Source organism: Ylistrum balloti, unplaced genomic scaffold (genome assembly GCF_031769215.1).
Source record: "Ylistrum balloti isolate Yb309-2 unplaced genomic scaffold, AGI_CSIRO_Ybal_v1 Utg370580, whole genome shotgun sequence".
Lineage (NCBI taxonomy): Eukaryota > Metazoa > Mollusca > Bivalvia > Pectinida > Pectinidae > Ylistrum > Ylistrum balloti.
Genome location: NW_026782361.1, coordinates 1,473,155 through 1,488,025, shown reverse-complemented (window position 1 = coordinate 1,488,025; position 14,871 = coordinate 1,473,155). Strand labels below are relative to the sequence as shown.

At 32.7% G+C, this 14,871-nt stretch overlaps 1 protein-coding gene across 2 annotated transcripts in view; it reads left to right on the top strand.

Annotated features, from left to right (window-relative positions):
• Window positions 1–14,139, top strand: part of LOC132556593 (TBC1 domain family member 31-like) — a 30,385-nt gene extending 16,246 nt beyond the window's left edge. For both annotated transcript variants that reach the window (XM_060221016.1, XM_060221015.1), the window contains exons 13-24: window positions 374–553; window positions 862–1,041; window positions 1,386–1,438; window positions 2,006–2,158; window positions 3,192–3,327; window positions 3,934–4,026; window positions 4,345–4,485; window positions 4,949–5,065; window positions 10,996–11,073; window positions 11,261–11,417; window positions 12,132–12,224; window positions 12,842–14,139. In XM_060221016.1, coding sequence (XP_060076999.1) covers window positions 374–553; window positions 862–1,041; window positions 1,386–1,438; window positions 2,006–2,158; window positions 3,192–3,327; window positions 3,934–4,026; window positions 4,345–4,485; window positions 4,949–5,065; window positions 10,996–11,073; window positions 11,261–11,417; window positions 12,132–12,224; window positions 12,842–12,975 — 1,515 coding nt within the window. In that variant the 3' untranslated portion in view covers window positions 12,976–14,139. The remainder of the gene's footprint in view (window positions 1–373; window positions 554–861; window positions 1,042–1,385; window positions 1,439–2,005; window positions 2,159–3,191; window positions 3,328–3,933; window positions 4,027–4,344; window positions 4,486–4,948; window positions 5,066–10,995; window positions 11,074–11,260; window positions 11,418–12,131; window positions 12,225–12,841) is intronic.
• Window positions 14,140–14,871: the final 732 nt, after the last annotated feature.

Genomic DNA, 14,871 nt, shown 5'->3' with positions numbered 1-14,871 from the left:
TACATAGAAACTTAAGTAAATGTCAGTCACTTTTTCTTACATCAAAAGTCAAACAACAACAACTTTATTTGAATCTTGTCCAGCCTGTCTGTTGATTTACCTGTCTTTCACATATTTCATTTCGAAAGTTCAGTCTCGCAGCCAATTTTATTCAGAATGGCAAGAGTTATGTCCCTTGTCTATCTTTATTTCTCCTCATTTCAGCATTCTTGATGCTTGCTGATTTTGTGTATATAGTCTGGCACATTATGATACCCTTGGTGATCTTTCATTATTATATTTAATTTCTAAAAAGAGTTTAATGGTAATTATGTATCTGTGTAAATTTTTTTAAGCTTATCACAATAGTTAGCCTTTTTTTTGTGAATGACAGATCTATGCTTGGCCACTGTTGGAGACGCTGTTTTCTGAAGTCCTGACCAAGGAGGAATGGTTGATGCTCTGGGATAACGTCTTCAGTAATCACCCTTCCTTCCTACTAATGGCAGTTGTAGCCTACACTATCTCAGCCCGGGGGCCACTGATGCAGTGTATTGAACTGGATGATTTCAAGGTTGGTAACCTGTTGCAAAAAATGTTGTTTTCATTTATGCAACCGTTATTAATTATAGCAATTTGTTTTTCCAAAAACTTTTTCTTGAAAAATGGACCATTGCCAAATTGTGAGAAAAAATTCACTGTTAATGTTTTTTTTTCTTTGTTTGCATGGTCTGAGGATATAGATATCTATGTATGGCTTTAATTCTGTCAGAACAAGCATTTCACTATTTATTGTGATTGTTAGCCTAGAGAAAATCTTTATATTCACAATCAAATAATTTACTCAATGATTTATCAATGTATATAACTTTAAATTTCCAGTTTTTTTACCACCATCGTAATGCTGTAGATGTGAGACAAGTTATCAAAGAGACATACCGACTGATGGAGGCCACACCTGATGATATTCATCCCCACAAAACACTGGCCCAGTTTAAACCTCTCACTGTGGGACAGTACCCTGTTTTCAACAAATACCCTAAGTTTATAGTAGACTACCAGGTAAATGAACACAGTAGGTTAGGAAGACTTTTACAGAAGCAGAGTTTTTCGCGTGTGATAAAAAATCTTTGAAAATTAGTGTTGGTTGATACAGCATAAATATATGATATAGTGATATAATTGTTTATAAGATTACTTTTTTGCTCCTTCTTGTATGGTCTAAGCCAGTTGGTTAAATTTAATATCTCTTGTGGTATATGGTTTAAATTACATCTTAATGAGTATCAATTAACTACAAATGTCATTGGGTACAAGGTCAAGGTCATTGGAGAAGGTCACATGACTGTCTACCTTCACAACGTTAAACAAGAGGTGTAACACTATCAATTGTGACTGTTTTACAGGTTCAGGAACGTGAAAGAATACGACAGGAAGAAATGGAATATCTACGCCAAAGGTAGGAGTTCCATAGTTTGAAATTTATTTTGTTCAAACTCGGTGTGAGGAATAATCATCTTAAGATTGGCACCATGAAATTGACATCTGATATCAGATTTAATAATAAACTTAGCACTTCTTTGTTCCTCTAGGACATTTGAACAGTTATGATATTTTCATCTAGAAAATAGAATATCATAATAAAAGGTTTTCACAATTTAAGCTGTTCTTTTTTCTTGTGAATGTGCATTTTTCATTTTATCATACATTAAAGCCAAGAAAAAAGAGCTCCTGTTACGTTTTATGCAGCATTTCAATAATTTGTTACGAGACATAATATAGCATTTTGCCCTTTGTTATGTACCACTTTGCTGTTTGTTGACCACAAACTTAAGATTCCATTTTGCAGTGCTGTTGTTCAAACAATTATCAGTTACTATGTAGTAACTATGGAATCCCTTTCACCATTGACATGAATTTTCCTCTGACTGATAAACTATGGCCAGGTTTTTCTGGTTGTCGAGTAGGGGTTTCCTAGTCTGAGGATAAATTGTATTGACAGTGAAGTATATATATGTATTGACAGACAAGTGTCACTGGAGATGCAGAAGGAGACGATGAAACGTACACAGGAGGAAGAGGCATGGTACAGACAACAACAGTTACTTATGGACGCTGAGGAAAAACGTCGTGTACTCATCCAGACAGAGGAACAGAAACTCACTGCACAGAGGAAACGGTAACATCACATTTTCTAAATATCAATATTTTGATGAAAAACAAATCTGGGTAATATGTTCTTAAAAGATTTGGATTAATAATAATAAAAATAAACAAATGGAAAACAAACAAAAACGTCATTCTTACAAAAGGCAGTATGTCATATCTTTAAAGGGATTAAAATTTCATAACCGATTTAACTATTTTATTTTGCTCTGACACAACAGGAGTGTTGATTAGTGTTAGTTTGAAACTGACAATTTTATCAATTTCTCTCAGAAAGTGCTATACTTTTGTGAATAGTCTAATTTATAAGTATTACAATACTTGCCTGAAATCAAACGCATCTGAAAAAATAATGAAACCTAACCATCTAGTCCCTTTAAAGTTTCAAAATGATTACATTATACTTTAGGGAACACAGTTTTTAACCAGCAGAAGGCAGATGATCAATAGTAAGATCGTCACCCATACTCTTTTGTTCAGAGGTTTAAGAATTGTTTAAAATTTGCCACAAAAACTGATTGACCTTCCTGAGCAGAAATCACAAGTTTTGAAATATACCTCAATAAATCAATGCATCCTACAAATGTAGGTACCCAGTAATCAGATAAACTTTTGTTAGACTTTTAATATCCCCTAGGTTGTGTTAAATATCCAGTGTGTAGTGTGAAATATCATGTATGTTAAGTTCAACATCTTGTATGCTGTGTAAAATATCATGTGTGTTGTGGTAAATATCCTGTGTGTTGTGTTGAATATCCAGTGAGTTGTGTAAGATATCCTGTGTGTTGTGTTAAATATCCAGTGTGTTGTGTTAAAAATCTTGCGTGTTGTGTAAGATATCCTGTGTGTTGTGTTAAATATCCAGTGTGTTGTGTTAAAAATCTTGCGTGTTGTGTAAGATATCCTGTGTGTTGTGTTAAATATCCAGTGTGTTGTGTTAAAAATCTTGTGTGATGTGTTAAATATCCAGTGTGTTGTGTTAAAAATCTTGCGTGTTGTGTAAGATATCCTGTGTGTTGTGTTAAATATTCTATATGTTGTGACAGGTTATATGCCATGAATCGTGAGGTGAAGCTCAAGGAACTTCAGTTGCTGGATGCTGCTCGTCGCAAGTTCCTCCACTTCCAGAAAGAACAGCGTCAGAAAGAACTGCGCCGTCTTGATGACGAAGTCCAGAGGAAGGTAATTGCTTAATACAACAGTGATGTATTTTAGATAGTACAATTCCGATTCTCTCGAATAAGATTTATTGATATTTTAAAAGTCAGCAGTGCTGGCCTTTTTTTTTTACTTGGCTAGGTAATGTCTGTGAACATAATATTTATTTTGTCTGTCAGTCACGCTTTTGATGGGCTTTATAATTATGCCTGTTTCTCTTAAAGTGATGGCAGTGATACTCATATCACAACATCTACTTGTTTCCTGGAGATAAAACAGGTTGACAGTAACATTGATATAGAAGACTGTAACTCGGCCAGAACATAATGATATGATATTTGAAAAATTATTAAAGACTTGAAGAGAACAAGTAAATGGGTGAAAAATTCTCCAAATTGGGAAGGACACATTGGTTAAAGGTTTAATACTATGGGAACATACAAGTAATGCTTATAAGTTTATAACTTTAAGAAACTTTTCTTGAGTGACAACTTCCAGATGTAAGATTTGAATCCTAAAGAGTTTGTTTGTTTTATGGTCCACATATTGTGTGTAATATGTTTATCAGGCACTGTAGAGACAGAAATAGCTAAATTACATGTTATAATACTGTGTAACTTGTGTTAATAGGCACTGCTGAGGGACCAGGAGACAGAAGGAGCTATTGAGGAGGCTGAGATCAGGAACATCGAGTTGCAGTTGCAAAAGAAAATGTTTGAACAAGTAATTCAGTTATTAATGATAATTTATGGTACTTTGATGATGGATTACAAGATTGCTATAATTTCGAGGTTTTAAATTCTTTTCATGATAATTTTGTCAATTTAATGTAAAGTACATTTACTTTTCTACTGTAAAAAGGCCTGAAAACGTTGGTCATCTGTTGGAATGTAGCATTTTCAACCATGTTTATAGAAAGTTGTCATAGATATTTAGACTGTTTAAACAAACATCACAGTAACTAGAACATTACATGGTAAAAATCTGTTTCCTGCATGCATGTTTCCTTGAAATTTACTGGTGTCTTTGGTCTATTACCAGGAACTGTTCCGGGAGTTTGCCACTGTGTCCCATCAACTCCGTACAGAACAGGACATGCACAGGAAACAGGCAGAGCTGGAGAATCGTATACAGGATAGACTTAAGGATGTGGAGAGGGAACGACAAATGGATGTCAGGAAGGTCCGTCACTTCATGTTACCCTTTCTTCATCAGTAAAATTTATATCTTTACCTGAAATTTATACTATGAAATGTATCAGGGGTTTATTCTACATGAATCTCAGTTCTTTGACTGCTTCTGTAGGCCCCTCTCCTACAAACGTTTTAGATACCTTGACACAAATAGTGAAAATTTCTTTGGTAAATTGATGTCATCTAATGATGACAAAATCTGATCAATCAGATTCAATTTAGTGATAAAAATTCATTCATTACAAAAGTTACATATATAATGTTGAAACATGGATTTTAATGAGAAAAACCACCAAAAAAGAAATGGTAAAATAGAATTTCTAGTTGTCATTCTCTCCTTTCATGAAAAAGGGAATATTACAACACAAAACTTTAATTTCAACCTTGAAATAAAATTCTTTTTAGCTCTTGAAATGAATTTTTATTCCTATTTCGTTTTCTGTCTTTTTCAGATGTTACAGGACAATTTAGCTCAGACTGCCCAACAGAACATTGAGGCCTGGGCGCAAAACGAGTTTGAGCATCGTCATCGGCTAGAAGACCTGGAGCGTGAGAGCAAAGCTATCCAGGTCTGTGATAAAAATCTGAATCTGACAAAAAATGCAGTGATGTCACCTTGGATAATATTCATAAAAAACATTCATGTAGTTTACTCAAAAGTGGAGTTATACACTCAATGTATCTTTCTTTCAACATTCCATTTCTTTTGGTGGAGTGAATCTGATATTAAGTATTTAGTTGATAGTGTTGTGTAGCTACAATTTCAGATTAGATTCCTTCTGAAAATATGAAATGTAACTGTCACATGTATGAAAGATTGAGAAACCTTTCTGACTGGAATGAATTATGAAGGTTTGCTACAGCTCAGAATCTGGGACTGAGTTTAAATAGGATTTTATGGAGACACACTATGCTCCTTTTTAAATCATAGACACATATGAGTAACACTTTTAAATTTTATTTTTTAAGTTGCCTTTAAAAACAAATAAATAATTCTTCATAATTAACACTATCATTTCACCTATTTTAGAATTTGTCCATGCTATCACACTATCCAATGATTAATACATTTCACCTATTTTAGAATTTGTCCATGCTATCACACTATCCAATGATTAATACATTTTGCCTATTTTAGAATTTGTCCATGCTATCACACTGTCCAATGATTAATACATTTTGCCTATTTTAGAATTTGTCCATGCTATCACACTATCCAATGATTAATACATTTCACCTATTTTAGAATTTGTCCATGCTATCACACTATCCAATGATTAATACATTTCACCTATTTTAGAATTTGTCCATGCTATCACGCTATCCAATGATTAATACATTTCACCTATTTTAGAATTTGTCCATGCTATCACACTATCCAATGATTAATACATTTCACCTATTTTAGAATTTGTCCATGCTATCATGCTATCCAATGATTAATACATTTCACCTATTTTAGAATTTGTCCATGCTATCACACTGTCCAATGATTAATACATTTCACCTATTTTAGGATTTGTCCATGCTATCACACTGTCCAATGATTAATACATTTTGCCTATTTTAGAATTTGTCCATGCTATCATGCTATCCAATGATTAATACATTTCACCTATTTTAGAATTTGTCCATGCTATCACACTGTCCAATGATTAATACATTTCACCTATTTTAGGATTTGTCCATGCTATCACACTATCCAATGATTAATACATTTTGCCTATTTTAGAATTTGTCCATGCTATCATGCTATCCAATGATTAATACATTTCACCTATTTTAGAATTTGTCCATGCTATCATGCTATCCAATGATTAATACATTTCACCTATTTTAGAATTTGTCCATGCTATCACACTGTCCAATGATTAATACATTTCACCTATTTTAGGATTTGTCCATGCTATCACACTATCCAATGATTAATACATTTTGCCTATTTTAGAATTTGTCCATGCTATCACACTGTCCAATGATTAATACATTTCACCTATTTTAGAATTTGTCCATGCTATCATGCTATCCAATGATTAATACATTTCACCTATTTTAGAATTTGTCCATGCTATCATGCTATCCAATGATTAATACATTTCACCTATTTTAGAATTTGTCCATGCTATCACACTGTCCAATGATTAATACATTTCACCTATTTTAGGATTTGTCCATGCTATCACACTATCCAATGATTAATACATTTTGCCTATTTTAGAATTTGTCCATGCTATCACACTGTCCAATGATTAATACATTTTGCCTATTTTAGAATTTGTCCATGCTATCACACTGTCCAATGATTAATACATTTTGCCTATTTTAGAATTTGTCCATGCTATCACACTATCCAATGATTAATACATTTCACCTATTTTAGAATTTGTCCATGCTATCACACTATCCAATGATTAATACATTTCACCTATTTTAGAATTTGTCCATGCTATCACACTATCCAATGATTAATACATTTCACCTATTTTAGAATTTGTCCATGCTATCATGCTATCCAATGATTAATACATTTCACCTATTTTAGAATTTGTCCATGCTATCACACTATCCAATGATTAATACATTTCACCTATTTTAGAATTTGTCCCTGCTATCACACTGTCCAATGATTAATACATTTTGCCTATTTTAGAATTTGTCCATGCTATCATGCTATCCAATGATTAATACATTTCACCTATTTTAGAATTTGTCCATGCTATCACACTGTCCAATGATTAATACATTTCACCTATTTTAGGATTTGTCCATGCTATCACACTATCCAATGATTAATACATTTTGCCTATTTTAGAATTTGTCCATGCTATCATGCTATCCAATGATTAATACATTTCACCTATTTTAGAATTTGTCCATGCTATCATGCTATCCAATGATTAATACATTTCACCTATTTTAGAATTTGTCCATGCTATCACACTGTCCAATGATTAATACATTTCACCTATTTTAGGATTTGTCCATGCTATCACACTCTCCAATGATTAATACATTTTGCCTATTTTAGAATTTGTCCATGCTATCACACTATCCAATGATTAATACATTTTGCCTATTTTAGAATTTGTCCATGCTATCACACTGTCCAATGATTAATACATTTTGCCTATTTTAGAATTTGTCCATGCTATCACACTATCCAATGATTAATACATTTCACCTATTTTAGAATTTGTCCATGCTATCACACTATCCAATGATTAATACATTTCACCTATTTTAGAATTTGTCCATGCTATCACACTATCCAATGATTAATACATTTCACCTATTTTAGAATTTGTCCATGCTATCATGCTATCCAATGATTAATACATTTCACCTATTTTAGAATTTGTCCATGCTATCCCACTGTCCAATGATTAATACATTTCACCTATTTTAGAATTTGTCCATGCTATCATACTCTCCAATGAATATTACATTTTGCCTATTTTAGAATTTGTCCATGCTATCACACTGTCCAATGATTAATTCATTTCACCTATTTTAGGATTTGTCCATGCTATCACACTGTCCAATGATTATTACATTTTGCCTATTTTAGAATTTGTCCATGCTATCACACTGTCCAATGATTATTACATTTTGTCTATTTTAGAATTTGTCCATGCTATCACACTGTCCAATGATTAATACATTTCACCTATTTTAGAATTTGTCCATGCTATCACACTATCCAATGATTAATACATTTCACCTATTTTAGGATTTGTCCATGCTATCATGCTATCCAATGATTAATACATTTTGCCTATTTTAGGATTTGTCCATGCTATCATACTATCCAATGATTAATACATTTTGCCTATTTTAGAATTTGTCCATGCTATCATGCTATCCAATGATTAATACATTTTGCCTATTTTAGGATTTGTCCATGCTATCATACTCTCCAATGATTAATACATTTCACCTATTTTAGAATTTGTCCATGCTATCACACTGTCCAATGATTAATACATTTCACCTATTTTAGAATTTGTCCCTGCTATCACACTGTCCAATGATTAATACATTTTGCCTATTTTAGAATTTGTCCATGCTATCACACTATCCAATGATTAATACATTTCACCTATTTTAGAATTTGTCCATGCTATCATGCTATCCAATGATTAATACATTTCACCTATTTTAGAATTTGTCCATGCTATCACACTGTCCAATGATTAATACATTTCACCTATTTTAGAATTTGTCCATGCTATCATACTCTCCAATGAATATTACATTTTGCCTATTTTAGAATTTGTCCATGCTATCACACTGTCCAATGATTAATTCATTTCACCTATTTTAGGATTTGTCCATGCTATCACACTGTCCAATGATTATTACATTTTGCCTATTTTAGAATTTGTCCATGCTATCACACTGTCCAATGATTATTACATTTTGTCTATTTTAGAATTTGTCCATGCTATCACACTGTCCAATGATTAATACATTTTGCCTATTTTAGAATTTGTCCATGCTATCACACTGTCCAATGATTAATTCATTTCACCTATTTTAGGATTTGTCCATGCTATCACACTGTCCAATGATTATTACATTTTGCCTATTTTAGAATTTGTCCATGCTATCACACTGTCCAATGATTATTACATTTTGTCTATTTTAGAATTTGTCCATGCTATCACACTGTCCAATGATTAATACATTTCACCTATTTTAGAATTTGTCCATGCTATCACACTATCCAATGATTAATACATTTCACCTATTTTAGGATTTGTCCATGCTATCATGCTATCCAATGATTAATACATTTTGCCTATTTTAGGATTTGTCCATGCTATCATACTATCCAATGATTAATACATTTTGCCTATTTTAGAATTTGTCCATGCTATCATGCTATCCAATGATTAATACATTTTGCCTATTTTAGGATTTGTCCATGCTATCATACTCTCCAATGAATATTACATTTTGCCTATTTTAGAATTTGTCCATGCTATCACACTGTCCAATGATTAATTCATTTTGCCTATTTTAGAATTTGTCCATGCTATCACACTGTCCAATGATTATTACATTTTGCCTATTTTAGAATTTGTCCATGCTATCACACTGTCCAATGATTATTACATTTTGCCTATTTTAGAATTTGTCCATGCTATCACACTGTCCAATGATTATTACATTTTGCCTATTTTAGAATTTGTCCATGCTATCACACTGTCCAATGATTATTACATTTTGCCTATTTTAGAATTTGTCCATGCTATCACACTGTCCAATGATTATTACATTTTGCCTATTTTAGAATTTGTCCATGCTATCACACTGTCCAATGATTATTACATTTTGCCTATTTTAGAATTTGTCCCTGCTATCACACTGTCCAATGATTAATACATTTTGCCTATTTTAGAATTTGTCCATGCTATCATGCTATCCAATGATTATTACATTTTGCCTATTTTAGAATTTGTCCATGCTATCATGCTATCCAATGATTAATACATTTTGCCTATTTTAGAATTTGTCCATGCTATCACACTGTCCAATGATTAATACATTTTGCCTATTTTAGAATTTGTCCATGCTATCATGCTATCCAATGATTAATACATTTTGCCTATTTTAGAATTTGTCCATGCTATCACACTATCCAATGATTAATACATTTTGCCTATTTTAGAATTTGTCCATGCTATCACACTATCCAATGATTAATACATTTTGCCTATTTTAGAATTTGTCCATGCTATCACACTGTCCAATGATTATTACATTTTGCCTATTTTAGAATTTGTCCATGCTATCACACTGTCCAATGATTAATACATTTTGCCTTTTTTAGAATTTGTCCATGCTATCACACTGTCCAATGATTATTACATTTTGCCTATTTTAGAATTTGTCCATGCTATCACACTGTCCAATGATTAATACATTTTGCCTATTTTAGAATTTGTCCATGCTATCACACTGTCCAATGATTAATACATTTCACCTATTTTAGAATTTGTCCATGCTATCACACTGTCCAATGATTAATACATTTTGCCTATTTTAGAATTTGTCCATGCTATCATGCTATCCAATGATTAATACATTTTGCCTATTTTAGAATTTGTCCATGCTATCACACTGTCCAATGATTATTACATTTTGCCTATTTTAGAATTTGTCCATGCTATCATGCTATCCAATGATTAATACATTTTGCCTATTTTAGAATTTGTCCATGCTATCACACTGTCCAATGATTAATACATTTTGCCTATTTTAGAATTTGTCCATGCTATCACACTGTCCAATGATTATTACATTTTGCCTATTTTAGAATTTGTCCATGCTATCACACTGTCCAATGATTATTACATTTTGCCTATTTTAGAATTTGTCCATGCTATCACACTGTCCAATGATTATTACATTTTGCCTATTTTAGAATTTGTCCATGCAATTCTTGTTTGACAATGTTAGTTGTGTATGTCATAATTTACTTGTCCCTCTACAGTTAGCAAAGAAAAGTACAGAGAACAGGAAGCTGGAAGAGGAAGTACATAGGCTGATGAAGCAAGTCCAGGCCCAAACGGTATGTGAATTGATTGTAAATCACTTCAGTTCATAACATATTTCTCTGTGCTTAATAAGATTTACTTATAATGATAGAAATTCCTACATCAATGTCAGCAGATGTTTCTATCATGTTGATTTTGACTCTGTTGTTACAAGGAAAAACTAACAATATGGAAACCTTATTTTTTATGACTCCTCTATAGATGAATGAAGCAGAGTTAGCTAAACTGCATCTAGAAGAACAGAAAGACCTGGCGGCACAATCTGATCAGCGACGTTTACAGTTCCTTGAAGAGGAGGGATACAAAGCACATTATCACGGCAAAAAGCTGACTGAAGATACAATATCATCATTAAATAGTATGTAAAGTGAAAAAACTTTGTAAACAGGGTTTGAAAACCTTGGTTTGTTATGTATAGATCAACTCGTCATTAAGAGAGTAAAATAATTCTTACCTTGTCTATAGACAGATTCAAAGCTAAACATTGTCATTATCTTTTTTGAAAATGTTTTACAATTCATAGACATATATGTTATGAAGATCAGCGTTCTCACTAAGATTTTGGTTTTTGAAAAAAATAACTGATTGTAGTATCATTATGTTTATTTTCTAAGATAATGGCGGGTTTAGTATTGATGAATAACCAGCTACTTTTGGCAGTAATCGGCTTTTAATGATAACACAGAGAGCAGTATGCCTATAAGATAAAGAGGCCAATGGTTGACCAATTTATTATGTGATGTGCCAACTGCAACCTCTTATTTCCTATGCTCAATTTCTTTGATGCTTGTTGTGCTTGAAATCAGAGCAGAAGGAAAGGCCAGAAAATTATCTGTTTATCGCTCAGAACTGGATGAATACTATGTGTACTTTCAGTTTAGGTAGTAATTAATCAATTTATGAATGTTTCAGTGACTAGATATGGCCTATTTGATAATCACTTATCATGAAAAACACTCAGGCAATCTTTTTGTTGACCTAGTTTTAAAATATGTTGGTTTCTGTTTGACAGGAAACATTTTAGGTTTTATCGTCCTTACAATTCTAAAGTATTATTGTTTGTGTATGGCAGGTCACCGACCAGGACTAGCTGGCCTTGACAACAGTAGTAAGTCAGAGTTATATCACACATTGGTAACCTCAGACTGTGAAACAGAGTCAAAAGGTAAATACTTTTATTATAATAATACCACACACTGGCCACCTCAGACTGTGAAACAGTCAAATGGCGAATTTGCATGCTTAATGACATTACCTAAATGTATATGATTTTTTTGAAAATGTATTTTTTTTTAACTTTGAAACAATTAACAAAATACATGCCTTTAATTACCACATCAGTGATAAATCTACATGTGAGTTCTAAGTCTTATACTCATAGTATTTTGGTCCAGATTTAGAGAAAATTTACCTTTATTTATGTCCAATTCAACAGACCAAAGGGTTCACTTACAGAATGGAAATACTTACATTTCACATTGTAGTACCCATCAATTTTAGTAATAAACTTAAAAAGAATTGTGAAAATTAACTGTAGATTGACGACTGCACATTCGTAAAATTGTGTAGATATGGAGATGATGGAATTTTTTATTTCCAAATTTGTATCCGTGAAAAAACACCGAAGTTAGCAAAACATTCCAAGAGGAAGAGAGAACTGATGACTATATTTTAGATTCTTTTTGTTTCCAACACTGATGAAAATCTGTTAATACAACATGACATTATTTCTTATTTTATTCTCATCCATGGATCTATATAATGTTTCTTGTTTTCCTATAGTGTCCTTCGATAGAGATGGCAGAGCATTTGATGAGAGAGAAATAGCTTTATTACATGAGGTTAGACGGCTGAGAGAAAAGTTAGCAGTCGACAACAGGATGAAAAAACCACCTAATTACACAGCACTGGACTGAGTAGATATACATAAGGATTGATTGTAGCCAAACTCAACATTGACTCATTTGTATCCTCTCCAGGCTGAGTACAAAAGGATTGTTGTGGCCATACTCAACATTGACTCATTTGTATCCTCTCCGGGCTGAGTACAAAAGGATTGTTTGTGGCCATACTCAACATTGACTCATTTGTATCCTCTCCTGCCTGAGTACAAACGGATTGTTTGTGGCCAAACTCAACATTGACTCATTTGTATCCTCTCCTGCCTGAGTACAAAGGATTGATTGTAGACAAACTCAACATTAACTCATTTGTATCTTCTCCTGCCTGAGTACAAAGGATTGTTGTGGCCATACTCAACATTGACTCATGTGTATCTTCTCCGGGCTAGCTGAGTACAAACCGATTGTTTGTGGCCAAACTCAACATTGACTCATTTGCATCCACTCCATCTGACTACTCAAGAATTTTTTGTAGCCAAACTCAACATTGACTCATTTGTGTCCACACTAGGCTGAGAACACATGGATTGTTTGTGGCTGTATCAAACTTCAAACTCATTAGTGTGGAGTCATTTTGACCAATTTCAGCAAAGAGCTGTATGTCCTTTGACCTTGTACATGATAATCTGTAGCTGTGTTTAGTGTTGGACCGTTTAGTGAGAATGACATTGATGTGACATTGTGAAAGTACTTTTTATAGCCAATATAAATCTGAGACTGAATGGACTTGGAAGAAAAGACGTTAGTATTAACAGCTTCCCTAGTAGATCAAAATACCTGGTATAGATAGACTGGTATAGACATTACAAGGGACACAGTGCTATTAAAGGAAATGAAAATTATGGCATTAATCATACTTAGGCATTATGGAAGAAAACAGACTGAATACATGAAGTATGCATGTTAATTGAAAATTTAGTCTTGTGTTTTGTTGTAAGGCTCTTTGTCACTATTCCCCTAAACTAATTTATGCTGGTATTAATTGTATCTTGTATAATGGCTTAGACAAATACAGAAGGTTATTATTGAATGTCTGGTTACAGCAAATATATATAGAAATATATTTCTCATAAAGTATTACTATTAGACTCTGTAGTTGTACAGTGTGTCTGTTTATTGTTGACACGATTAACAACATAGATACCATGTTGAATTGTATTTTTCTCTCAAGTCAAACCATTGTGATATTGCTTATAGATGTACTAGTAAATTATTTTGATCAATAAAAATTAAAGCAGAAATGATTTATGCTGTTATTTTGTACAGAATTCTTTTATAAAATACGGGATGCGAAAATCGCTGCCTACTCTATAATGTCCTCATGTCTTATGTTCGTAGCAATTTTCAAATCTGAAAAACTACAGTTAAACAAACAAGTGATTTATAATGAACCAGGAAGCAAAAAATTTTGGTTTGTTTCTTTGGAAAAAATAGTACTGTTAAAAAGTCTGAACTATACCTGTTTAAAAAAGGAAAACGGTTGATTGTCTGATTTAGCTGATTGGACCTTGGCCTGGTTGTAAAAAGAGGATTTACCCAAGACTTAATGGGCAACTATGGATGTTTGACTCCAACAGAGAAAAATTTGATAATGTTTTTTTAAGTAGGTATGTAAATATATATTCAACACAACTGCTATATTCGACTTAACAATGTTTGAGACATTCCTACAAAATTTGTTAATGGAGAGTATATATAGAAAATCAGGACCAACCAAAACATTTAAATCATCCCCTGTATGTGAATTAAGAGTGCTCAACTCACACAAGTTCTACTGTAAATATGAACCGATTCTGATATACTTGGTATGCAGCCTTGTATCAGAAAGATCTCGAATGAGTCCATATTATAGTTAAGAGAGTTACGGTCCTTTGCAGTTTTATAGACCTTGTGACTCAATAACAAGTATAA